This window comes from Syngnathus scovelli, chromosome 17 (genome assembly GCF_024217435.2).
Source record: "Syngnathus scovelli strain Florida chromosome 17, RoL_Ssco_1.2, whole genome shotgun sequence".
NCBI lineage: Eukaryota > Metazoa > Chordata > Actinopteri > Syngnathiformes > Syngnathidae > Syngnathus > Syngnathus scovelli.
The window spans coordinates 5,894,890-5,922,684 of NC_090863.1; the positions used below are offsets into that span (position 1 = coordinate 5,894,890).

Below are 27,795 nucleotides of genomic sequence, written 5' to 3' on the forward strand. Positions count from 1 at the left end.
ATCCATCCATCCATCCATTTTCTGAACCGCTTAGTCCCCACGGGGGTCGCGGGCGTGCTGGAGCCTATCCCAGCCGTCATCGGGCAGTAGGCGGGGGACACCCTGAATTGGTTGCCAGCCAATCGCAGGGCACACAGAGACAGACAACCAATCGCACTCACACCTAGGGACAATTTGGAGTCTTCAATCAGCCTACCAAGCATGTTTTTGGAATGTGGGAGGAAACCGGAGTGCCCGGAGAAAACCCACGCGGGCCCGGGGAGAACATGCAAACTCCACACAGGGAGGGCCGGAGGTGGAATCGAACCCGCACCCTCCTAACTGTGAGGCGTACGTGCTACCTAGTGCGCCACCGAGCCGCCCACTTAAACATCCTAAAAAAAAAAAAAAAAAAATTAAAACAAACAAAAATAAATAGATAGCCATCGCCGATTCGATCTATTTAACCATCTTTGTCGATTTCATGTACAGCCGAAACTCACTATTCGGAATGAGATATAGCAAAAATTCACATATAATTGACACCCAATGTCATGCAGTGTGGAAAATAATAATAATAATTATAACAAAAAAAACTCCACACGGAAAGTTGCAACAAACCCAAATCTGGTGTGTAAAATAATCCAGCAGTGCCCCCCCCCTCCTGTAATTCACTTACAAGGCTCCTTGAAGCATGACTTAGTTCTTTTGTGGCTCGGTGTCACGACAGTGCCGAGGGAGGAAGCGCAAAGCAGGTGATGAGGCGCAAAACAAAGGCGGCCGCCACGAGAGAGGAAGGGGATGAAGATATGGCGAGACGAGTTTAGCGGCAAATAAGAAGCGGATTAGCGGGGGCTGGACACGCGGCGACCTTTCACTGCGCTCACGGTGCAGTGCGGCCTGACACTAAGCCGTTCCTCTTTATCTTAATCCCCTTTTTAACACGGCTGGAGGCCGCAAAGAAAGCAGGAAGTTGATACGTTGCTGGGCTTACCTCAGGATGCTCACGTTGGACTTGTCTTGATAACGGCGGAAGGCTCTGTTAGTCTGATATGATAAAGAAGGGGGATGAAAGAAGTGAAATGAATGAACGAACGACAAAAACAGCTCCAAATTGAAAAAGAATCGCAAAACACTCAATTCGGTTTTCCCCGCAAGAGGGGAAGGCTACATGGTTTTATTGAATGTTTATTAATGGGTCAACAGCCAGCCAAGCACACAAACAAGTTACTCTTCAGCTTCTTCGCCGCACCTCCTCAACGTAAAAAGGAAAATACGGATACGAGAAATCAACCCCAAATAAAAATATTTACATACTGCATTATAAATATGTCAAATGTACATCATTTATACACAAGTACCAAAGATGGTCATGCTGTGACCAAATGCGAGTACCATAATAATAATAATAATAATAAAAATAATAATGGAGAAACAACAAGAAAAATAGCAACATATCAAAAAAATATGGCTTGTGGTTCAAGAGGCTTTTTGACCCAAAAGCGGTTCTCGTCGTCATTTCTCAAATATTGCGACTAATATGTACAAGACTTCATGTTGCGCTGAGAGCTTCTCTTCTGTTGGCATCGATACCGTTTCAAACACGTCAAGGCGGCTCCATCGAGTCAATAAGGCGGCCAGGATTACAGTACATGGTTACGGTACATCTACAATGCAGTGGTTGGTCAGCTTGATTTTTCTGGACAAGGCGTGCCGCATGAACAGGAAAGGCAAACTTAGAGCGAGTCCCTCCTTCTCGGCATGTTAGATACAGAAGAGCGCAAGCTTTCTGTTTAGTTGGGAGCAAACAGGTTTCTTGTCATGAAGGACGCTGGAACTCCAAAAGCTAGTTAGCTTTGGAAGGAGCCACGTTCATCACCGCTGTCTAACAAAAAGCAAGTATCTCCATTTATGAAGTAGAAAAAAAAAAAAAGTTCAGTTCTGAAATTGTTTTCGTAAGAATAGAAAAAAAGAATGAAAAAGTTAAGGTGTCAATTCGTAAAGATTGTTAAAGGAAAAACAAATAAATTGGAATAAAATATTCACGATAAGAACGTGAAAAAAACAGCCAATAAATTATGATGAAATGGCAGTTCAAAAATTGTTTCTCCAACAAAGACGTTTTGGGACGAAAACAAAAAAATACATAAATAAACATTTTGGAGATGCGTGTTTTCCATCAGACAGGGATGTTACATTACTTTCCCAAAAATAATTTAGTAGTAAATTATACAAAAAATGAAAGGAAAAGTCAAGTCAAACATTTTCCTTACAATAGGTCAACCAGTCCAAACACGGCATTCTGATTAATATTGTGTTGGTGGAACATGAATTACACAGTTAAATTTACTGGTTTTGATTCTTCTCAGGGGGCGGCCATTTTGCCATTCCCGAAAAGCCGTGATGTCATATTCAGTCAAGTGGCAAAATGGACACCCCCTGAGATGGACTAAAAATGGGAGAATTTTGCTGCTTAATTCATATTCTACAAACGCAATATTGATCAGATGGAAGCTTTTAGAAATATTATTTACTCACTTTTTTCCATTCTCAGTGAATAAATAATTTGCCCGAATGACCAAAAAAACATAATTGAGAATACTGCAAATGAGGCTGAAAGTTCCACGTGAAAAGGTTTGTCGACAAACATAATTATCATGCTAAAAAAACTTTAAATGGTTTCCAAATTTCATGAAGTTAATAAAAGGGCAAATGCGGTCACAGTAGCGATTCAATCGACGCATTTGATCTGATAATCTTCAAGTCTCATCGGTCCTGTGAACGCATCACGTTCAGACTGATGGATGATCAGGACGCAAAGACGACGCGTTTGTCATGAGGACGACTTTTTTACAGCAGCCTGCGTGAACGTTTGGCGATCACGCCAAGCACAGCAGATCAGTGAAGATGGATGGATGAGGATTATTTGAAATTTGATGTCAACCGACGGTCGACGCAAGCGAGATCTTATTCCCACAAAGACGTGGTAATGGTGCAATTGTCACGCTTTGAACGGACGTGAATGAATTGTGATTGAAGAGGCTCCACAGTCACACAACACTGCTGGTGGAGCACCTGCAATCACCTCCTTTGTCGCCATCACTTGCTCACTTTGACTCCAAATTGCTTTGTCGGCGTCCGTGAATAGCAGATCAAAGACAATCGGCGTAACACGTTTTGCAGAGCGATTTGTCCCACTTTTTTAAAAATTTTATATATAGCCTAGAAGTGAAACCTTTTCATTCGTGTTGCAAACTTTCATTGAAAGTGGAAAGGGGAAAGCAACATAAGGGTGTTTGAGTCGGGCAATTTGAAAAACGGACTGGGGAAAAAAAAAAAAAAAAACGATGGAAAATTTCAAAACTGTTTTCCCATCGTCACTTTTTGAGGGGGTGGGGGCAGTAATTCACTGATATGGAAAAAAGAAATTTAAAGCTTATCATAATCATCTCAGACCAACAATTAAAAGGATAAACTATTTTCTATCCCATCCTGACATGGAGCCATCTTGGATAGGCAGTGGGAGGGGGTGGGGGGGTTCTACATGATGCTGATGCTGTGGTTGAGCTCACACTGGGCGTTGTTGTTAATGTTGGGGTTGGCGTTGCGGTTGCTTATGTTGGACGGCGCCGATGTGGGGCCGCCGGCGTCGTTGGGGCAGCCGTGCTGGAGCAAGATGTCGGCGCACTCCTGACTGCCGGCTCGCCGGCCGTACGAAAGCGGCGTCTGGCCGCGGGCGTCGCGACAGTTCACGTCCACGCCGTACTGTCACAGGGAATTACATTCAGCTTAGATTGAGCGCAATTGGAGAGAGCATTGATGGGGCTCCATTTTTTAAATCAATTTCTGATAGTGGTCACTAATGATGACGTTTATAAAATTTCTTTTTTTTTCAAAACAACTTCTAACTACATCAACTTCTCGACTAAGTAGTTTCATTAGGTTTTTAAATTCTCGGTTTGAAATATATGAACAAAATCAAAGGTTAAAAATGATTGTTATCATTCATAAAACAATTTCTAAATAAATGTTTAATGATAAGAACTAGTACATTCCCGAAAACCAATAATTTTATTGATCTACTTTCAATGAGCATTTTGTGATTTGATTTCCATTCATTTAATCCGTTTAAGAAAAGAGCGCACATGACAAGCACACCCCTTCAATCTCTGTCAAAGTCTTATTTGTCCACAATGTGGTTGACGATGCTCAAAAATAAGAAATTAGACTTTGTACCATGAAGTCTGTGATGGTCGGTGATAAAACTAGAATTAATAATGGCGCTTATTAGTTCAAGTATTTCCTCTCAGTATAATTCTATTTTACTCGAGGAACATCATAGTTTTATGAGATTAATAAGATGCAGCTGATTTCGATTCATTTCTCTTTCCGCAAATAATTTTTCAAGTGTAAAATCAAACGTTGGTTGATTCTCTGCCACTCACCCAGATGAGCAGCTGCGTGATGACCACGTTGGCCATGGCGCACGAGAGGTGCAGCGCCGTGCGCCCGTCGCCGTCCCCGTACGTCTCGTTGACCTCCTCCTTGGTGCCGTGGGCCAGCAGCACCACCACCAGCCTTAGGTCGTCCTCCACCACCGCCCGGAGCAGCTGCTGGCCCAAGGGCACGTCCGACTGGGGCAGCCCCACGAGGAACATTTTGTGCTCGTACTTGTTTCGGATCCAGCGCTCCTTCTCCTCCCTGAAAGGTACACCATGGCGGGTGGTGTTAAATCATTTTGGACATTTGTTTGAATTAGTCTAGGCCTTAGTTGTTAGTTATTTTGAGCTTTTTAATAAGGTGTTCCACAGGGTTCGTTTTTGGGGCCTCTGCTGTTTTCATTGTATTTGCTTCCCCTGGGTTCCATCGTCATTAAGAATTGCCAACCTTGCATATGAGGTTGTTATCCACATTCAGACCTGAAAACCTAAAACATTTAGCAGCCGTGACACCCCCCAATAATCCTGACACTTAAACATCCCAAATGGAATTATGTCACTGGTGACTCCAGTCATAGCTGAAGAACAAAGAATGGGGAAAAATCTCAGCGGGAGATCAAACCATCAAACGTGCTGGTTCCTTTTTCGTCGATGACGCTGGAGAGTGACGTGAAGGAAGTGTATGGAGGGGGGGGGCAGCTTTTTAAAGGTTACACGTCTTCATCGCTTTCGTCTGCTGCGCACAATACCCGATTTCTATTTTTTTTTCATCTGCGCTGTCTGCTGTCAGTCTGAAGTGCCTTCCCTCCCTCCCACAAAAGAAGCGGTGTGTCTCGGCATCACCCCGGGGGAGACGGAGTCCTACAGTCTGATCGATTTGCGCTGAATGGCCGCAGAGAGACGGAAAGGGGGTGGGTGGGGGGGGCATCCTCCTTTAACTCCATCCTTAAGAGAGAGAATAGAACTCCAGAGAAGACTCCGTCCTCTATCGCCATCTTTTGCTCTCCATCTTGACCGCCCCCATGCTCGTTCTCTGGTCACGTATACAAACCCAGCACAGATAAAAAAAAAAAAAAAAAAAAAAAAAAAAAATCAATATCAATACGTGAATGACTGAGCATGCCCAGTGTGCCACTGACCCCGTGACCTCGTCTGATAAGGCCGTGCCGGGAGAAGGCCGTTGTTTGGATGTGTGGATGAGTGACAGAAGTTAACGCTTTGGAGCGACAAGATTCTCATGGGAGTTGACATTCGCTGGTTTCCATTTCCTTTCACACTCGGGGACATTTAGCCGCGGCGCTAATGAAAGACATGGTTGCTAATACAGCCCTTTGATTGACATGGCCAAAGAATTCTTTTTTTTCTTCTTCCCCAATATCGTTAGCCTAATCATGTAAAAACTCCTTTTTAACTTACGGCTGTATCTCAAATTGACGACTCGGAAGTGGAAGACGAAGTGCGGATTGATGAACTACGAAAAGAAAACAAAGCAACCTTGTAAAGCCAAACACCTTAAGACGGCGTCGATAAGCACAAGGTTCATTTTTGTCACGGCCGCGGGGGAAAATACGCAGGAGAATGCCGGCGTCCTCGCTAAACCATAAGGAGCCCTTCTCTTAGCAAAGGGCTTATTGTGCGGCCGACAAAGGCGCCCTAATGGCAGGCAATTGGCGAGTTTTATGGTGTCAGACCATCAATCCCTCGTCAGTCACGTTGTGAGCTGGACAAGCCCGTTAGCAAATCAATTGGCCTTCGAGCAGGAAGAGGCCGTGGCGCCCTCCTCTCTTATTTCCGGTGAGAGAGAACGTCATTCTTTGGCCGACAAATTAAGTAGAAAAAAACACGGTATGATTTACAACCCTTTAGATGGGGCTCCAAATGTAAATCAGTGGCTTTGAATGAGAGTCTGAATGGGTCGGGCCCGGTGAATTGGCACGAGTTAAATGAGGCGGAAAGTTGATGCTCAGATGTGAAACAAAGAGAGAAAGTTTTGTTACAAAATAAACTGAAGGGTGAGGGAAAAGGATGAGGATTACGATTGAGGCAAAAAAAAAGATACATGGCATTACAAAAGATGTTTTTATGAGTTGCTTAGCGACAGTTTAAATAGGACATTCCGAAACGCGCCGCTAAAAAGTACCTGCCATGCCCTACGAGCGCTAACCATGTAAACCTAGCTCGCCGCAAGAAAAAAAAAAAAAGTCTTAGTGGAAAGCTAGAATGTGAAAGGAAGTGAAATGGTAATCCCCGCTTCTGTCTTTTGTTTGGAATAGAAGAGCAATCCAAACAGCGGTTGGCTTGAGACGCTCGGGAGGGGAAGCGAAGCGCTTTGAAAAGGACACTTCCTCACCGCAGGAGGCCCCAAAAAATAAAATCAGCAGATTTAGCATGTCAAAGTGGCAGGACAACACAGGAGAAAGGGGGTTGCATTTTCTCAGTATGGGTGGAGATTTAGGAAATTGGACTTTTATACGGCGATTTCTCCGGCCTCGCGCGCATACTTGTTCACCGTTTGGCTGTTGCTCGGGGGACGGGAGGGAGCGCCGAGTTCCCAATAAAAATGCCAGTGTTGCATCCAGCTTAAGAACAAGTTGTGTTTACGCCAGACTTCCTTGGTAATTGCCGTTTAACTCCACAAAAGTCCGGAATACCTTGCTGGGGATTCCTGTGAAGAAACGGTGTCGCCTTTCGTTTGAAGCACCTCCATACATCACGGCGGCTTTAACAGTAGAAAGGCCTCTTTTATAATTCTATTAGAGCTCTGTGTTGAGCGATGGCTCCTGACCCTGACTTAATTAAGTGGCAAATGGCGGAATGATTCTCCTCAGCGCGGGCCCACGGAGTCAAGAACACATGACTGGATTCAAATAAAGAGCAACAAACCAGGACAATTAGTCAAGCCTGAAAAGACAATCGGGGATTTATAGGAAGGGGAAACCGAGACGGTGCATCAGAGGAGGATGTCCGTCCCACCGACAACAATCAAAGCTTCCCCTTGGCTCCTCCTCCGATCCGCTCGTGTATCAAATAGACGCGGCGAAGAGGAGAAACCGTCCGGCCCGAACGGAGCTCGCAGTCGGGCGATCGCTAAGGGTCGCGTTCCCATGTGGCCCAACTGAGGGGAGGGAAGAGATGGCAGAAGAAGAGGGACAAGAGAGAGTTGGGGGCCAAGAGGGAAGGCACAGGAAGAAAAGAAAGCCAATGAAAGCTGGGGCCCCAAACTATCAAAGGTTGCTAAGGGCCAGCAATCCAGTCGAGGCAGCAGCCAAAAGTGCGAAAAAAAGCCTCCTCCCCTTTTCTCCACCTTCATTTTGTCTTGTCATGGCCGTTAGCAGATGTTATAGTTAACTTGGTTCACTAAATGATATTGGCTATGAGCCCGTTTCGTCAACCAATCGGATTGCAAAATGTTAGCATTTTGAAAGTGTGCGTTTTACAAGGCGCTTGTCTTGTAAATGACGTTTACAGGTGGAGCAGTCGCCACTTTTCCCGCTTCCCTCGTGAACAGATTTAGAGTGTCCGCGCGGACGCCGTTCAAAAGGTCTTTCCGAGCTGAATGGCGACGGGCGAGCTTGAATATATCGTGACATTAATGAGCTTGTCACCCTCCGCCATGATGGAGTGGCTGTGTTTTTGTTAACAGCCTTAAATGCTCATGCTGTTAACCCCTCGCTCAACCCTTGACTCGCGCACAAAGCTGATAGGGGACGCCGACGTGCGCTCGACATGTCCAAATCCTCCTTTGCACCACATTAGTTACTGTTGCAAAGCAGGTCAAGCGTCATGGATGAACATATGTACGCTCCCCGTCAAACTGGCTAGCTTCAATTGAACCGGAAGCCATCCGATTAATTAATCATTATTTTGGTTATCAATTAATCGTTGTCAGACTAAAATGAGCCGACGCTGCGATTCGTTTAAGGTCGAACTTAAGTTTGCCAGTCAACCTGTTGGCATGGGGGACAATTAGGCCCACACAGGCCTAATGACCGACCTGTGGTTTTGATTTAGACAGAGAGAGCGAGCGAGAGCCACATCTTAATTAACGACGTTTCCTCCACGAGAGCTCGGGGCTATTCCAAAGCTCTTCTGGGGGTTCTTGTACTTGGAACCTGTGAGTTCTTCTTTTACGTGCAGAAGGGGGGGTCGGCGGAGAAGGGGTTAAAGAGTTGTTGCTGAGGTGGTGGAAGGGAGGGGCAGAAGTTTGGAGAGGTTAGCGGTGTGATTCATTTTTATTACCGCGCAGCCCCTGCAGGCGGCAGGAGTGGCAAATTATTTCTGAAACAAAGTGGAGGGCTCTCATCAGAGCTATTACCTAGCCGTGGCCGAGGGCGGCGCGCGGCCCACAGAGGGTGACGGACGGCGAGGGGCCCGCGCCAGTGAGGGATAGCCGTCCGTGTTGGCCCGCGCTCCGGGACATCTCCCCCCCTCCCCTCTCCCAAATGAGAACTGCCGTCTCTTTTTCTGTGTGTGCTGTTTTCTATCACAAAGTCGCCAAGCAATTAGAGGCGACGTGCAAGACACGACCACTGGCGGGTGCTAATGAAAAGAACAACTCCCTCCCAATATTTGCTGAATGCAGTCACTGCACGAGATGCATGAAAAGAATCAATTATTTGATCAATTACCAGTTGGGCGAGCATAGCTGACACTTCATTTGTCATCTTGCCAAAGTATTTCGGGACGACTGCACGCTTGCAATGTTGTGGGAAGACCTTAGAAAATGTAGAGCCTTGACCTCAACCCCACAAACAGATGAATGAGAACTGGCAGTTGGATTGAAACAATTTTTGTGAGCACTTTTTTTTTTTTTTATTCGCACTAAAGCATTACTTAAAGAGGAACTCCAGTCAAAAAATTGTTTTTTGTCAAAATTGGTTTGATGTGTCCCTGCTAGTCTAACGATGGTAGTCTAATTAATATTGCGTTGGTTAAATAAGAATTAAGCAGATGATTCTATCATTTCCGGTTGGCATTTTACCCAGCGTCGCCCCCTGCTGTTGACTTCTATTGAGTTTTTTTTTTCAACAATTACAATTATTTTAATGATTATTATTCAGATTTTATATCATTTTATTATTCCATCAGCATTCACATAGTAATCTCTCAGTCTGTCTGGCTATGACTGGCATTCTCCATAAACTGAAACCGTCTCGTGGATGAACGCATTCACGTTAAATCGTCAAAGTACAATATATATAAAATACCGTATTTTCCGGACTATAAGTCGCTCCGGAGTATAAGTCGCACCAGCCATAAAATGCCCCAAAAAGTGAAAAAAAAACATATATAAGTCGCTCCGGAGTATAAGTCGCATTTTGGGGGCAATTTATTCGACAAAATCCCACACCAAAAACAGTCATGAACGAGCAACAACAGGCTAAACGATAGCAACAACAGGCTAAACGATAGGTATGCTAACGTGACAAACACAAACAAAGAGCTGAGAACGGGCCTAACGTAACGTATAGAGTGATTAAGGTCAACTATTACATGAATAACATGTTTATAAAACCATCAGTGTCACTCCAATTCATTAAATAGCAACAACAGGCTAAACGATAGGTATGCTAACGTGACAAACTCAAACAAAGAGCTGAGAACGGGCCTGACGTAACATATAGAGTGATTAAGGACAACTATTACATGAATAACATGTTTATAAAACCATCGGTGTCACTCCAATTCATTAAATAGCAACAACAGGCTAAACGATAGGTATGCTAACGTGACAAACACAAACAAAGAGCTGAGAACGGGCCTGACGTAACATATAGAGTGATTAAGGACAACTATTACATGAATAACATGTTTATAAAACCATCGGTGTCACTCCAATTCATTAAATCCATCGATCGTTCTTTGTCAACAATGGGTGCGCACGGCTGAGGGCGCTTGCGCTTCAAAATATTCCACAGGCTCATATAACGATAGATAAGCTATATTTTAAATAACTATAATACAAGCCTATAATATTATCAAACCATCCGTGCACTTTAATTCCATTAAATCCATCGATCAAATTCCTCGTCCTTTGTCAACATCGCCGCGCGTGCGCCCTGACGTCAGCCTCGTCTTTATTCCACAGATCTACTATATAACTATATTGTAGCGTTAACAAAGTACAAGGATAGACGTAGGTTTGGTAAACGGCTCTTTATTAAACAAAACAAACTTCCAAGCGTGTGGCGGCGTGGACTTCCAGACAGACCAAGCGTGCGTAATGGCCATGTCCGAGCCCCGCGCACCGTTCGCGGATAGCCACTCGGCCGAGCGTCGGCCCCCGACTCAGTAGAGACCGGGCGTGCGTAAAAGCCATAATAGTTTTTCAAACCTTCTATGTCACTCTAAATCCTTAATTCCTTCAAACTCTTTGTCCTCCGTGTCACTTAGAAATGATCACCGCTAATGATGCCGGTAGTCCTTGTGTGGGCACGTTTGTATGTAAACAACCGGCGCGCCGCGCTACTGACGTCACTTGAAATAGTAATCCATTGGTACATCACGGTTCTCCAAACTTTCTTTCTGCTGCTCGATTACTGTTTTCAGCTGCATATTTTACAACTTGAAGTTTGTAACCTGCAAAATATGAGTTTCTTTTTGGTGCCATTTTTCTTAAGCCCACCCAGTTGATGAGTCACGGCCAACGGTAAAATTTAGAGCGCCCTCATCCAGTTTCGTCTGAAAATATATATTTTTTTTGTTGTTTTATCAAAGTCAAAGTCTGCTTTATCGTCGATATATTTTTTTATATACTAAGACACACAAAGAGATTGAAATTACATTTCCACTATCCCTCGGTGAGATAGTACACATATGCATACAAGCAACACAAAAAAAACCAAGAAGGCACTAACAATGAATAAATAAGAGTATTGAATAAATGATAAATAAACAAATAATAATAAATAATAATAATAAATATAAGAGGAGCAAAAATGGAGCAAGTGTACATACAGCAGACAGTGGACTTGGATGTACACTTGGACTTTATTTGATGTTTTCTCTATTTTTTATGTTTTGAATATGTTCAAGATAAAGAAATAAAAGCATGTGAAGTGATCAACTATACTAAAAATAACATGGGAAGTTGTCAACTATACTTGTAAGTGATGTCTTAATGATCAAGTAAAAATTTGTGAAAAAAAAACATATATAAGTCGCTCCTGAGTATTAGTCGCCCCCCCACCCAAACTATGAAAAAAAACGCGACTTATAGTCCGGAAATTACGGTATATGAGAAAAAAAAGAAGAAGAAAGCAGTAGGGGGGTAAACCTAGTGTTCCAGGAGACATTCAATCAGACAGTCGGTTACTGAATCGTTTAGATGAGGTGTCACCAATGCTTAGCGGGAGCGAGAGCGCCGCCGCTCGTCACAGGCGGGACACAATTAAAAATCATCAAAATGACGCGCGGCAGAAAGAAGAAAAAAAAGATGTCAGGTGAGGATTTATGGCGTGGAAAAAGAGAAAGAATCCCATTAAGTTACTGATAATTCATCATTTATGATAAAGCAACAAGCACAGCAGACACAAGAGCTTGGCGCTAACCGTGTGATATTTTACAACTGCTCTGAAGATTACTTATGCCGCAAATGAGATTTATTGTTTGACAGTAGAAAATAATGGAGATGCTGCTCCGGGATAAGATCGTTTTTTTTTGTTTTTTTTTTTTAAAGACAATGAAGGACCTTCCTTCCCCAAGCGACAGGCGGGACGAGTGACAGTGGTAGCGAGAGAAATCAACATCAATAATCTTTCATCGGGACGACTGGTGCGAGCAATTTGGAGCAGAAAGCATTCGATAAATAACTGTAGGCCATCATTCAGTGCAGAAGTGGAAAGAGGCGTACTGCCGCCTTTGCACCTGAAAGCATCACAATGCAAGTTGTAAAATAGAATTTCTGCTCCTGCTTTTTAAATCACTGAATATTTGGAATGCTAATTGAATAAAAGCTGTGAGGTCTGCACACTCGGGTCAATTAGTGGAGCCCAGCGTTCAAAGCAAACATGGTGAAGCAGCATTCAGCCGTTGCGCTAACTATGCGGTCTGGGTAGTGACAAATGATTTAGAAAAAAATGTCTGCATAGATGTCCATTAGTTTAGTTTCCCTAAAACACAAAATGCCTTGTGAAATGGAAGGAGCACTTTTCTCCAGTAAGTCCAAAGCGCCAGCAGGGAGAACGTTCAGACAGCGGCGGGCGTGACAGACAGAGCGATGACCCGGGCCCCGGTGATGGATATGTGACGGGGCCTCTCGGGAGCCCGAGGGTCCGACTCTCGGGCTTTGGCTTTAACCATAATGGTGTGCTTAATTACCTGCACAGCCACACAGCAGGCCATTAGTCAGGCTGGGACGCCAGGCCTTACCTGTCACCGCGAGATAAACAATCCTCCACCTAGCGCGTCTTCACAGAGGATGGCGGGCCGGGATTTTTTGAAAATCCCCCCCGATTAACACTTACATGTCAAGTGAGGATCTTAATGGATTTGGAGCTAGTCAACACATTTAGCAGTGAGCCGCTAAATGATGTCACACTCGCTATGCTCAGCGGGAAATTAGGAAGGAAAAGGAACGACGACATTTTGTAACATCATAACATACAATAAATGTGTCTTTTTCTTTCATTAGAGCATTTTTACAATAACAGACTGATCTGTTTTAGGAAATAATTTTGCCAATATTATTTTATACACTGTAAAAAAATCTTTCAATGACCCCAAGCATAACCTCAAGCAAAACAACCCCGTGCCATTGCGGCTCTCACCTGCTGCTGTCGCTGGCCGGCCTGCTGTAGCCCTCCAGGGCGCCTTCCCACACGCTGTTGGCCATGGAGTTGCCGATGGCCGTCATCACCATGCTGAGCTCCACGGGCCAGTCGTCCAGGTCCAGGGAGCGCACGCGCGACAGGTGGGTGCCCAGGTTCCTGTGGATGCCCGAGCACTCGATGCACATCAGGGCGCCCAGGTTAAGACTGGCCCAGTCTGGATCTGGATGGTGGGACGTCAGACTTGAGAGTTAGCATTGGTAACATGATGCTTTTTGTGACCTCCTTTGAAAATGTAGCATTGGAATGTAGCATCTAATCAAGTGTAGTTAAGTTTTGATGTGAATTAAAACTACTCACTCGGTGCATCGCAGTCCACGCAGAAGCTGTTGCCCCTCACGTTGCGTATGGACTGGATGGCCATGGCGTCGCTCTGGCTGCCTAATCGCGACTGCGGCGGTGAGAGAGAGAGATGAAATGAGTCTCGGCGAACTCTTCAGTGCAGCACAACGCGTATAAATGGAGCACGGGAGAAAATAAAATATGAAAATGAGGCATGCTGACACCAGCCGGCTTCTGTCTGTGATGGCTGTCACTTGCAATAAGACAACAGCGCACCTGTCTGACAGACTCGCATGGGGAGGGGGAAGAAAAAAAAAAAGGAAATCGAGTGGCAGATGGCGTCAAGTACCTTGTTTTTGATGCTCTCGCACGACTGCAGGCTGGCAAAAATTTGACTCTCGATGGCCTGCACCCAGAGCTCGCGCTCCTCGTACGTGGATGCCTCAAAGTTCCACGTTTGACTGGTCAGCGACACGATGACGAACTCAAAGGAATCCTCTTGTTCTGATAAAAATACAAAAAATATTCTAAGTTAATTTAATAAAAAAGAGCTATATCGAGGAGCACCAGTGGTTAACTGTCAACCACAAGGTGGCGATGCGCTATTCATTTAATTATGTTTAAACCTGAAAGAAGAAGATTAAAAATAGGAAATATTTCAGCCCAGCCATTCGTAACTTTTCTCATTTTTAAACCCTTTTTAATTCCATTTCCAATTAAATTTAAGACCAACTTCACCTTTGTGTGCGCTCATCAAATCAAATGATATTTCTAATTCGCCATGTACAAGTTTATAGGGGATTTTTTTTATTTTTTATAATACGGTAATTTACGTCCAGATTAAGACAAATGCCCTTGTGTCCCCTAAACAAGATTTCTGGACACAACATATGTTGCGACACATGCTCCTTAACAGCATACTGTATATTGTGTGGCGCAGCTGTACGCACACACCCGAGTCAGCTCGTCGCCAAATGATTTGTAATTACCTAATTACGTCAATGTAAAGAGTGGCCTCGTTTGCATAAAGCGAGTCGACGCTCGGGGAAATGAGCCGCAAGGTGCAGCAAACAACAGTTTGTTCTTCCAGCTTCTAGAAAAACACATGTCCACACACTTTGTCTGTTTACTATGCCAACACAGATTTGTTTTAATGACATGATCATGTGATTAGGGTGCAACTCAATTTATTGTGAAGAAGTACACTTTGACAAAACATTTCCCCGAGTGATTATTTCCCCATTTCAGGAATTCCATCCCCTGTTTTCATGACAAATTTGATACCGCAAGTCGAAGTATATTTATTAGACACATAGCGTAATCCATTCACTTGAAATTAACTCTGTACGACTTGCTAATTGACAGCAATCGCCGCGGTTCGTAATCAATGGCGGCTCCCGGGCTGTTAAATGACAGACGTGTGACGGATGCTCGTAATGTAGCGGCGTGGCAGAAGCAATAATCCAATTAGCTCCGCACCGACTTCAATTATCTGATTCCGTTTGCGCTATCGACTACTGGTCGCAGGAATTGATCGGAGCTTTGCAGAGGCTCTTTATTTAGAGTTACGAGAAGGGAGGTATTAATGGGGGGTTGTCACTAGAAAGCACAAGTAGGGAATCAGGGGATAAATATAGACGTACAAGGAAACTCACTATCTTTTGAGCTGCCTGTAAAAAAAAAAAAGGCACCTTTTCACGTCTATATAAACAACATTAACGTAAATTGAGAAACGGACAACAAATATTCGGCATCATAAAAACAAACCAAGAGCCATCCATTATCTGAAGCGCTTATCCTCACGAGGGTCGCAGAAACCAAGTGGGTTGAGTGAAAATTCAAATTTAGAAGTTCCAATGTAATTTGTTATTCCTGGACACCGTTTTACTGCTTTTTAAAGACAAAAAAAAAAAATAGTACAAAGCTAATTATTCTGTTGGCTGCCCAGGCAATAAATTGGAGGCATTAAAAGACTTTCATTATGGAGATTAAAAATGCAAAGGATGGCTGACTTCCTAAACTGATGAGCAGAGAATGGAAAACAAATCTAATTCACCATGCGCACCAATGTGCTCTTCTAAGTGTAGACACAAAGAAGCTCATATTTAAAGCAGGGAGCACGCAGACCAACAATGGAGCCAACAACTTTGAGTGTTTCCCCCCTCCCCCCTCCATCCGATCAAAAACACCACAATACCACAGCGATAAAAATAACGAGGCGATTGCAATCCTAAAAAAGTTACTGCACAAGCTAACAGTTAGCTTAGCTACTTTTCCACAAATTGCCTTTTTATTATGATATAAAAGCAGTAAGAACACACTTAGATTTTTTTTCCCTTGCCATGAGTGGGGTCTCTCATGATTTGAAGATGTTAATAATCCATATAATGCATAATATTCCCTCACAGTGTTGCAATTGCACTACAAAGCAATCCCGCCTGCATGTAACTGTTTTTTTTTTCCCTTCTTCATCTCAGGCACACTAAATCTTGGCATGAACAATGCGCCCAAAGCTTGTATCGCTGCGAGCTTTACAGGCAACCAGCAATGAGGAGCCTGTGAAGAGGCCATTAGAGCTTCTGTTATTACCGTGCAGTTGCAGGTGGCATCCTGGAACAATCACCTCGTCACATTATGCTGAGTATTAACCTGTTGACCGTGTTTATCCGCCAGCTCTCCATCAACAAGTTTCTGACGATTACAAATAAATTAACGTGCCACCCAAAGCCAGCCGGTGAACGATGCGCTAAATATGATTTGCCTTAATTAACACGGCGTAATAAAATGGGAAGTGAAGAGCGTAATGGCTGCTCGGCGACAAAAAAGGGAGCGGATAAACATCGTCCAAAATTTACATGGATCGTAAATCTGCTTGGGAACTTGCACAAGTTGCTTTGGGAACGAAGGAAGTTTATGTTATCTGGCATATGTTTACATATATGCATGTCCAAAGTTGTTATTAGATATGAACCAGCGTAATCTATGAACGGGGAACAAAAATAAGAGAGAATTGCTCTGAGAGTATTTCGAATGCAGGCTCCTTTGTCAACAAATGAGGACAGTGACAGCACCTGTGGACCAGATTAGCACCTCAGGGCGCCGTTGCGAGCCCAGCTGAGTTTTTTATTGCACGCAAGCCTCTCCAGAGACCGCTGTGACAAAACCTTACAAAGGACTTAGCAAGAGTCTTTAGCCTTGAGGACGTCCTCTTCTTTTTTTCTTTGCAATCCATTTGTGTGAACACTCGACGGCGCTCAGAGGGGGCGAAAGGTGAGCTATTGTTTGGCGCGTGGCGTCGTCTCGTGTCGCACGCCGCCGCACGCGTCAGGCAGTCACTTAAAGAAGTGCTCGCCATTCCCCGTGAATTAATGAGCAGTTGGGAAGAACAGGCCAAGGCGGCGCCCATCTGTAAATGTCAGCGGCACTGCTTGCTCATTTTACACATCATTAAAGCCAATATTCCTAACCTGTATCAGAGCAATCAGGAGCAGGCCATTACTGCGACAGAGGCCCCCCGGGGGGGAAACCGCGACCCAACTCAGACAGCGAGAGAAAGAGAGAGAGAGAGAGACCGGAGAGCGCTCGCTATCTATCTATCCGCCACACACCTCTGCACACCACCACCAGCCAATAGTACAATAAACAAACACATGAAATCAGCGGCGCTACCGCTAATAGCTAGCGCGTTTAACAACAGAGCCCAATGAGAGCGGCGGCCAATTAAACGCGCGTCTGTGGGCAGCCCCAAATGACAATCTCGTTATTTCCTTCCCTCCGTCGGGTGCGTGGTGCGCAGGAAGTCATTACGAGAGCGCGGGCTCCGGGGACAGCTTTGGGAAATGAGAGCGAGTCGGGGAGCGACAAAAAACAAAGTATTGAGATAAACACCCGCCATTAGCGCAGGCAGTTAAAGCTCCATCTCCTAATCCTCAGCTGGACTCCAGAGGATGTTAACCCTCGCTATGCTGAGGTGCAGGACATTTGCACACTTGATTAAGTTGCTTCCCCAAAACTTTACACCAGTTGGGCCAAGTGCAAGCTGACTTTGGAACTTACAGTGTTGTCAACTTGCTAACTACTTTTTTAGTTTTGAGGCCACAGAACAAATCTGATTTCGGCATCATCGAGTGCGGTTTATTTGCAGTCTCGAAGCGGAGGTGTAAACGTCGACGCCGGAGCGAGCGAGCGAGTCTCTGAGTTACGCCTGAAGTTTTTGCTCGTCACTTTTTGGGGGGAAAAATAGATGCTACAGCTGTCAGCAAAGTTGCGAAATAATGAGAGAGTCTCTCCGAAATGTGTAAAGGGACAGCTACGGCAAGTTGACACCTGACACTTTTGCAGATTTTTTTTTTTTTTGTAAAAAAAAAAGACTATCGCTAACGGTGACCTCACCGCATTGAATATAAAAGCGCTGGATGACTTTAGTGATGATGATCACTCTGAACTCTGTGGTCAACAGAGTCATTCAAACCTTAAAGAGCAGCTGTCAAGAGAGCAGAATTTTTTTTTTCCTCCTCCTCATGTTTAATGATTATAAATGCTAAGCGTCATTTAGGAGGCGTCAACGGCATTGTTGTCGTTTTTCCAGCGTATCCATCTTGTTGATTGATCACGCCGCTCGTCTGACATCACTTTTATGGCCTCCGAGATGCGTCTGAGTGTTTCCACAATGCCATCCAATTAGAGCGCTCCATTCATCATTTGTGCGGCGGGATCGTTATTAATTGGGCGAAGGGTCGGGCTGACAATCCCCTGCCGAGATGGGCTGCGGCTTCTGGACGAGGCAGGTCGCACCATGGTAACATATTTTGAGGGTGTAATGGCGGCGTGCCTCCATGCCCTTTTATGGGCAAACCATTCAACGACGCCAGCTCGGAATTTTGACATCATTCCGACACGACTGATTAAAAACTTTGCCGTCTTTCCTACCTTCATTTCCCGCAGATAGACCGTCAGGCTTGGTGATGCCCGTGCTCTTTTTCCGTCTGTGTTTCTTGCGGTTGGCGTGCGGCGAGGGAGGCGGGTCAAGCTTGGGACTCGTGGCACTGCCCGCGCTGCAACTAGCCGGGTCGCTCGTTCCGTTAGCTAGCGGGGGGAAATAGATGGTGTTACTTTTCACATAGTGCTGAAACATTTTTATCAGTTCAACTTTTTCCAGCGTATTTTTCGCAGTGTCGATTACAGCATCAAGTTCACTCTCGGAATGATTGTCAGACTTCATTGTAACACTTTGTAGCTTTTCCAGGACTAGTAAACCCAAGTATACAAAAGTATCACCCCATTGTACCCCCTCAAGGTTCAGTAATACGACCTAACAACGTGGACTGCGTTTCCCCCCATCTGTTGCCAAGGAAACCAATCAGCACTTCCAAGAGTCAATAAAGCTCAGACAACATATTGAGTCACTTGTTTGCTTCCTAAATTGCTCAATTATCTGAATGCCTGACAAAAGCATGAAATGTGTGTCAAAGCAGACAGGAAACGGTTACTTCAATAAGTGTGTTGTTGCTTTCCGCAGAGTGAAAGACAGGTATGGGGGGGGGCATCGGTGGACAAATGGACACCTAAGTTAGCCTGCGGCTAAACTTTATGACTGTCTTGAGAGTGACGGTGGGAGGGGGGTGCGGCAAAAAGGCAGCTTTGTTTCTTGTAAGTGATTTTATAAATGTGATATTATCCCGTGCTACCGTTGGGCAAAGGGAGAGAGGGATGGGACAATGGGAGCGGGTTGTCAGCTCGCCATCCGTCTGATTTCCTGACATTTGACATCACTTTCCCTTCTTCTTCCCCCTCCGGATGCCATTATGAATCTGGGAGGGGGTGGGTAGGGGAGGGGGGTTACAGGGACCTGAGGGAAGCAGGAAAAAAGGGAGGGAGGGAGGGAGGGAGGGCCGGTCGGTAGATGGGCCCCATATTGCTCTCCTCTTACCACCCTGTGTGGTGCTGGCAGCCTCCTCTATTGTCTCCCATCAAAAGCTCATTGTAGTGTGGCAAACTCCATTCATTTCCCTGAGCGCCGTCCCAGCCCCCGGGGGCCGAGTGCAGGAGGACAAGAAGACTCGGGGATTATTGCTGTTGTCGTTGCCAGTTGCACATGCCGTAATGTGCGGCGCGGCGCCATTAGCCAGTGTACAACATTAGGCCTAATTCAGTCATTACCTTTAGGGAGATGGGGCTCTATTGGAGGAGTGGGATGGGCTCAGCGGGGGATTGAAGATGTGAACGTCAAGGAATGGGAGCGTGATGCTGGCGCTGGGGGGAAACTTGAGTTGAGAAGGCCCAAGGATGCTTTGTTTGGAAGTGGAAGTGCTGGAGACCTGATTTAAGGTTAGCTTGTTTGCGGAATTATTTGATGTAGTTTTTTTTCTATTCAGTTTTTTTGCTTTTGTGTTTTGAAGCACAAAATAGCACAAGCAAAGACTGCATCAGTTACTCTAAGTTAGTTGTTTCCATTTTGGATTTGTGTGTCTGTTTGACCTGCTCAATAAAATTTTGAAAGTGCTTTTTCTTTCCATTTCATGCATGTGGTGCTTGCTTATAATGATTAAAAATATAGTAATATTCAAAAAAAAAAAATATGACAACGTGATCAGAATTAGAAACTCTTTTTCTTCTTAAGCTAAAGAGTGGAGGCTCCAGTTTATGTATCCTTTGGTTGTCTCCAACACTCATTCAGACTTAACAATAAGAACTCCAATCTCTAAAGGTTATCACAACGTTTCAGGCCGAGAAACGATTAGAGAAGGGGACGTTGCATCACATTAATAAACATAGCCGCGCTGCTGGTGTTGTCTTGAATGGCAGCACGCAGCCGCCACACATGTAGCACATCCCGGTCCAGGCGTCTGTTTCAATTTCCCTGCTCGCCTACAACAGCCCCCCTGAGACGAGTCATTAGCTGGCTCAGACAGCTGGGGGCACGGGGGTCCTCCGTATGCCGCCGCCCCCCCCCCTACCACCACCAACAACCTCCCACCCTCAGCTTCCTCCTCCCTCTCGATGCTAACGTCTGTCCTGCCAGCTCCCCGCCGTATGGCGGGGCTGCGAGACGGGAGCTGCGAGCCGCCTCCGACGTGACAGCCAGCATTTGTTTAATGTCGCTTGAGGTTAAAGGGGAGGGCTACGCCTCTGGGGGGGGGTTGCTCTTACAGAGGCATGAACACCTCTAATTATCAATTTCTGCCCCTAATGTTGTGGAAAATGACCCCGGGGTCTGCTCATCCTCTACCTGAAACAAAGATGGAGATCTGCCTCCTCGTGTGATTGAGCCTCCAACTCAAGGTTGGCCAACCCATCACACCGGGCCATAAACGGCCCAGTGGGAGCTGGCGATTGTGTTTTTGCTTAAGCCACGCCCCCTGCAAACGCTTACTGACCAGTCACGGCACAGAACAGAAGACACTTTGCAAAGACAACGAAAGATAAAAGATGTGTATGTGTGTTAGTTTTTGGGTAATGAATACAAAAATTATCAAAATACGGCACTGTGTAGCTCCAGACAAAGAAATATGCAGTTGTTAGCTTATTAGCCAAAATTCCCCCTATATTTCTTTACTTTTCAAATTTAAGGAGCATTGGTAAGCAACAGCCATCCACATTTTCGAAAACGTTTCCATTTCTGTCTTCTCAACAAGTGCGGGATCATATCGCAAATACGTAACCGGAGAAGTAATTTGATTGTTATTCAAGAGGCCGCGTGCGCCGAACGCTGTGATTCCGTCGGGCCCCTTGACACGGCAGCCCTGCCTGTCCTCAATCAAACGGCTGCAATTAATGGCAAAAATTAGAAACAATCACCGCCTCCCCCTTATTATCCTCAATTAGAGTGTGCTAATCAAGGCCTGATCGCGCTCCGCTGCTCTCTTCAAACTAAATGTCAAACTTCATTATGGCCCGCCGTCGAAATCAAACCCCTCGAACATGCCATCACCTTCACATCGGGAGGCCCGGCGTAGAAAACACGAGAGGAAAAAAAAAAAGATTGTGCATCAATTTCCTAACTTAATACTTCCGTATGCTATAGGAAACAAGTATATTAAAGGAATTCACTCCTATTTGGGCTCAAGTCCATTATTTATATGTCAAAACAAGATTAGATAAGCATCCTTGTCAATTAAAAGCAAATTAATACAACCCGAGTGAATATTTCTATTTATATATTGGGAAAAAAAATCATAATATTCTGAAAGCATAGCATTCCAATATGTTCTGAAGAAGTCGCCCAAAGTGGGCGCTGACCAGCCTCAGTTGTTAAAAGTGTCGGAACACTTAGGACATGTCTTTGAGCCCGCTTGGTTTTTATTCATCACCAAAGATTGAAGCGTAACAAGGACAGCGGCGTCTAAACAAGCAAGAATGGCCGCCTTTAAAAAAAAAAAAAAAAAATTGGGCCTGGATTTAATCAAAAAATCGTCGCTCAATATTCAAGAGCTGTTACGATATGTGCGTGCGCCTTGGCACAATAGCTTTACAAATGAGCACATTCTCTAAATGATATGGAAATGGTTACGCGGGCTAAGACGTATTCATTCTGGGCCGTGTCATCAATCTGAAGCTTTTTTGCATCCCGCTGTCGCCGCCGTCCTGTTTGGCGTTAACCTGCAACCTTCGCCAAGGATAATGGAGTGACGGGGCTTCATTTAGGTCCACAAAAGGAGCAGCCATCACTGCCAAACACCCTCCATTGATTGGTGAACAGGCGACGGACGGCATGATGGAAGACTGCCGATGCATCTCAATCATATTTTCTGAGAGAGTCCATGATGGCTGGCCACAATATTTGGTGCATCTAATGAGAGCTGGCTATAAGTATTTCTTTCTATACGTAAAAATAAACTTTTTTTTTTTTCTTTACCATATATGAACCAAAAAAAAGAAAGCCGAAAGTGTTGCATTTTGTGACAAAAGGAAAGAAATGACGCAGAGTAAACAGCCTATTTGACCTTTCCAGCTAACTGCTGTACTGCAATACCGAAACGAATACATTTAAAATCAAGCCCGATCCTCAGGTATTAAATTAATTGGAAAAATAAAAACAAAAAATTGCTATCATTATAGTAACTTTTCGTTCGTTTTATGAATGTAAAATGTACTTTTTTGTAGTTATTGTCAAATAACCCTGCACTCAACGCACACTTTTGCGTTACTTCATCGTGCTTCACGGCCGAGGCGGACCAAATGAGCGCCGGGGCTCGTGCGTCGCCACGACTAGGGCCGCGTGGTCGACCTCCTGCGGCGCTCGTAAAGTGCGCTCTTTAAACTGCCACGGCCCCTGGGAGAGGGTGTGAGGGAGGTGGGGTGGGGGGCACTAGAGTGGAGTAGGGGGGGGAGTCGCCGCCGCCGCCAATCTAATGAGAACTACCAGAGTGCAAACATGCATGGAAATGACTGTTATTCTGTTGATGTGCATTTAAGTGCTTTTTTACTGCCAAGCACAAAGAGAGGGAAATAACTGGTGATGAATGGTACCCGCGAAAAACATTCATTTTCCTCCCCGCAAGAGAAGAGAGCAGCAAAAGGGGGGGGGGGATGATGATGGGAGGGGGGGGCTATGATGGAAGGCAAAGACGCGCACTCGGAATAAATTATTTGACTTGAGTCGTTGACACCGGCGCTACGGCGAGGGTGGCGGGAAGTTAACCTTCAGCGTGACTCGACTCAAAAGGTCACGCCGATGAGCGCAGGCCTGATCAGCTCATCAGCCAAATGAGCCTCGCAACGCTCGTAACGTGCCCTAATTGGCCTACGTTCTCATTAATATACCACCCTGTGAACGAAGACAACGATTATCGACTTTGCTCCCGCCAGTCACCTTTTTGTCATATTTGCGTGTTGCTAAGTGAACATACGGATGGAATAGTAATCCATATAATTGGAACTATGAAAATTCTTAATTCCCACAACTCGACTTGAATTGTTTACGGCTGGTCACTAGTTAACTAAACTAAATTTAATCTTTAATTTTGTCAACTGCAGTTTTAAATGAGCCGAGCCAAAGCCTAGATTTAAACACAAAGAGCAGAAGCGTGCTAACCGGTAAGCTAACCATGCTTCTGTTAATGAGATCTCATCTTTAAGCATTAGCATTGCTTACGGGCCGCGCTGCTCGTACTGGTGTTGATGGCGTCGTTCCACTGGTCGGCGCTGGAAACGGAGAAGGAACGCTGGTGCATTCCGTCCTTGCTGCCGCCAAACAAGGAGGCGCCCGTCTGCAGGGACGAGCTGCTGTTGGAGTGCGGCGCGCCTGTCAACAAAACAAAGACCAGAAGCGAGTTAGTGCACTTGTGGATCAGAGAAACCAGTCAAAAGTTTTTTTTTCTTTTTTTTCCCCCTGCAGGAGCACGCACACGCGCGCGCACACACACCAACCTCCTCTAATTAGGCCTTAATTAACAAGATACACTCTGAAGGCTAATTATCTCGCCTCATCCCTCTGACTGCCACATCCATCTCTCCGCGCTGGCGTCAGCAGGCGCACTCCTCCCAACCTCCAATCAGGCAAGCCTCCGATGCCTCTTCACTAATTCATGGGCACGGCGGCGCCATGTGGGGTGCTTCCTCTAGCTCGCGGGCACAACCAGAATCATCATAAACTCACACCTCTTCGCCATTTATTAATAGTTGTAAAAATAATTAAAGCTGCGAGCAATGATGAATTCACACGAGTTTATTTTAACTATTGAAATCTATTGGAAGCACATTTAATTGTTATGCATATATGTGTATATGTGTATATGTGTATATATATATATATATATATATATATATATATATATATATATATATATATATATATATATATATATATATATATATAATATATATATATATATACTATATGTAAAAATATCTTGTAAATATACATGTACATGCACACACACACACACATATATATATATATATATCCTTTTATTTTATGATTACACATGATTACAACAGCAGAACTATAGTGTATGTATGTAAGTGTGTATGTGTGTGTGGGTCGCCCAGTAAACTAAGCGGCACGGGCGCTTGTTAGGATAATATGTCCTACTCATTATCCAGAGTAATAAGTGTATCAAATTCACATAATCATGTCTAATTAGTATCGGTAATTATCTTGTTGGGCCCAAGAATATTAATCTTGGGGTCCCAGAGGGGGAGGGAGCACCATCACAGCACGAGTGGGAGCGAAAGCGAGAGCGGGAGAATCATGCTGAGGAGCGAAGAGGAAAATTAGCATGCGGAAATCAGAGCAGAAGAGGAGGAGGAGGAGGAAGAGTGGCAATGGGAAGCAAAAAAAAAAAATATGGCAAACTTTGTTTCGATGGAAATGTAGCATTTGAACAGATGCAAGGAATAAGTGTGAGGATATAATAAGCAATAAATAATAAGCACCTTATTGCATACATATAGGCTGCATATATATTATCAATTCAAATGTAGTAAGCTGAGCAGAGAAAGTTTCACACCAAATAACTCAGACTTTAAAACAGAAAATGGATACATTTGATCCATAGATGAAGCCTATAGGGAACAACAATTTGGTCCAAGTGCAGAAACGAAACATCGAAACTGTGTTCTTTTAAATTACAATGGCGAAGAAATCTCAATGCTAACACAATTAGCCCGCATGAATCAAATATCGTCTGAATTAAGACAAAAGTTGTCCCGGTTTGTCCAACAACTATTACCATAGTAGTCTTGGGTTACCATGGCGACAACATACAGTCGATAGCATCGCACTTAACACATGCTAGTGTGGCATCCATTATTTGAAAAGCTTTTTTTTAGGTAAAATGACGACATATTGTTGCTTTCAAGAAAGTTTGACTCTTGCGTCTGAAAAACAGATAACGACAAAAGAGCTTTGCCTGCTATTTAAAATTCAACAATCACATCTAATTGTCAAATTGGATGCTAATGCTAAATGAATTATACATGGCTGCACTCATTAGTCCCCACAGACCACTCCTGCATAAAGGGGACGATAATGTAATTACAGTGGAGAAATAATAATCAGCTTGTGGCATTCAAAAGAGCTAACAGCCTTAGCGCCTCACGCAGCCAATACTGTGACTGTTACTCGACTTTCGGAGGGCCAGTGAAGGTATCGGAAGGGTTAAATGTAAACACAATGACAAAAACAGGTTCACATTGCACAACAAAAAATACCCAATTGCTTCTCGCTATTAACTCCAATTCCAATGCACAAATGTGAAATGAGCCAAATAGGCTCCAAGACGACAAGAAAATGGTTCTGTATGAAGATAAAACTAGAAATATTCTCTACCGCAGTTTGAGGAAAGGGAGGGAGGCGCCGGTGATAAGTACAAGCGATGGATTAAGCGAGAAGCGCCTCGCCTCTCTTTAGGCCGAGGCCGTCAGCGAGCTGATGAGCCGTGACGAGGCCCGACCCCTCGGTGGAGTTGTTGCCATTATGTACAAGTATTGGCATAATGACGCGCTGGCGCTAATGCCGGGCCGGGCAGCTCATCATCTGCCTCCGTGTAATGCACCGCCATCATCATCATAGCCGCTAACATGCTGACGTCCCGCTACGTCCTCCCACGCCGACCTCGGCATATTAATGTGTCATCTATTTTCACACGTGCTACACCACAATTAAAATATTTCGGATATCAAAGAGAAGATTACCATTAATGTCAAGTTAATTAAGTTATGGTCAAAAGCAGTCCAAGGTTTTGCTTTTTGACTAAATCATGCGATCGGGCAACGTGTTTTATGTTGCGCCTCTCTCCGCTGCAGTCTTGACTAAAAGTGACGAGTTCTATTAATATGGGAAGCCGCGTATCTGTCAGCGGCAACGGCGGGATCGTATTTAAAAGGTTTCGCTCAGCAGCCGGTGGAGGAATTAAACGCGGACGCCTGGCAAAGTGGTCTTCACTCTTTGCTCTTCATCTCGGTGTCTCGCTCGCTCATCTGGCCCCGCCCCCTCCTTTGCCTCGCCGCCACTATCCCTCTCCTGGTGGTGATTATAAAGGTCTTTAGAAGCGAGGGATGCATGAATTACCAAAGGCAAAGACAAGGCTTGTGATTTAGCCGCCCTGAATGAGAAATTACCCCTTTGTTCCCCTCATCAATTGCATGTCTAATGAAATCAAAACCCTGATCGCATAATCAGAAGAGGGTCCTCCACCCGGAGAGAGACCTGACGTGATTTGTAACCTTTCTCTGGCAGATTAAGGCCAATCTCTCTCGCTTTGTTCCCAGATGCGCATGGCGACTGATAACATCTTTGAGGAAACCTAGAAGAACCAGTCGGGGTTGTTTCAGCCCTCAAAAATCTCTCTCGCCTGTCGTGATCCAAAGCGGGAACGACCCTGTCGCCTGACGCCCCCCGCTCGGCAAACTCCTTCATCTTCTCTACATTTTGACTAATTGAGCCGTTCGGCGGTGCCAGCGACCTGACAGGCCAGCGTCGAGAGTCCCCCGGTCGGAACCCCGCTTCCCGGCTACTTGGCACCCTCAACAGGGGGAGGGGGACCAGCTAATTATTATTAATTACCCTTAAACATGCGCCCTTTGTCCAGTTGCAATTTTAGCATGCCAGCTCGCCCCTCACTGGGAGTTTTATTTTTAAAACTTGAGCCGCTGCCATGAAGCTTTGGACCAGAGCAAACTCCTCACCCCTGCAGAGATATAAAGATGGAGGCCACCTCGCAACAAAAGCAACTTTTCCTTTCTTTGCTACGCTGCCATCATGCTTAACTGGAGGAGTATTAAAATGCTTCTTGCGGCCGCTCGTTAAGGTCTCATTGTGCCGCGCTAACTATGTACCAGGCAGTTAATTTGCATGTGCAGAGCATGCGGAGAGCACGTAATTAACCTGCCGGGACGGCGTGGATTTTACAATGAATCACAAACCCGGCACATCAGTACAGTAATGACAGAGTCATTATATAGGGGGGGAGCAAGACGTTTGAAGACTTTTGAACAAAGAATAGTCGGGCAGTTTTTCGACAGTCTGAGCAAGGCTACCTGTGTTCCCGATGCCCAGTTGCAGGGCGCTGCGGTCCTTGGTCATCCCGTTGGTTTTGGGGCTAGCGGTGGGGGCGACAGTGGTGGCCACCGCCCTCGGCGGTCGCTTGCCGGGTACCTTGACCGTCGTCCGCAGTAGGTCGATCTCCTTTCCGTGCACATTCTGCATGTAGTCCTATAGGAGCAAAGGCAGTTTTAATGGAGGAACGATGGATATCATCCGAAATCGTTGCATTTGTGGACAACTTTGTGTAGTTTGAGTCGTCATAGAGCGTCCAACGAATGAC

At 44.9% G+C, this 27,795-nt stretch overlaps 1 protein-coding gene across 4 annotated transcripts in view; it reads right to left on the reverse strand.

Annotated features, from left to right (window-relative positions):
• Positions 1–1,119: 1,119 nt before the first annotated feature.
• agap3 (ArfGAP with GTPase domain, ankyrin repeat and PH domain 3) overlaps positions 1,120–27,795 on the reverse strand; it is a 77,102-nt gene continuing 50,426 nt past the window's right edge. For 3 of the 4 annotated variants that reach the window (XM_049748064.2, XM_049748065.2, XM_049748061.2), the window contains exons 11-18: positions 27,509–27,683; positions 23,622–23,771; positions 18,458–18,613; positions 13,878–14,032; positions 13,547–13,637; positions 13,187–13,409; positions 4,425–4,680; positions 1,120–3,744 (exon numbers count right to left, since the gene is read on the reverse strand). In XM_049748064.2, coding sequence (XP_049604021.1) covers positions 3,520–3,744; positions 4,425–4,680; positions 13,187–13,409; positions 13,547–13,637; positions 13,878–14,032; positions 18,458–18,613; positions 23,622–23,771; positions 27,509–27,683 — 1,431 coding nt within the window. In that variant the 3' untranslated portion in view covers positions 1,120–3,519. The remainder of the gene's footprint in view (positions 3,745–4,424; positions 4,681–13,186; positions 13,410–13,546; positions 13,638–13,877; positions 14,033–18,457; positions 18,614–23,621; positions 23,772–27,508; positions 27,684–27,795) is intronic. The other variant, XM_049748063.2, reaches the window with a different exon arrangement.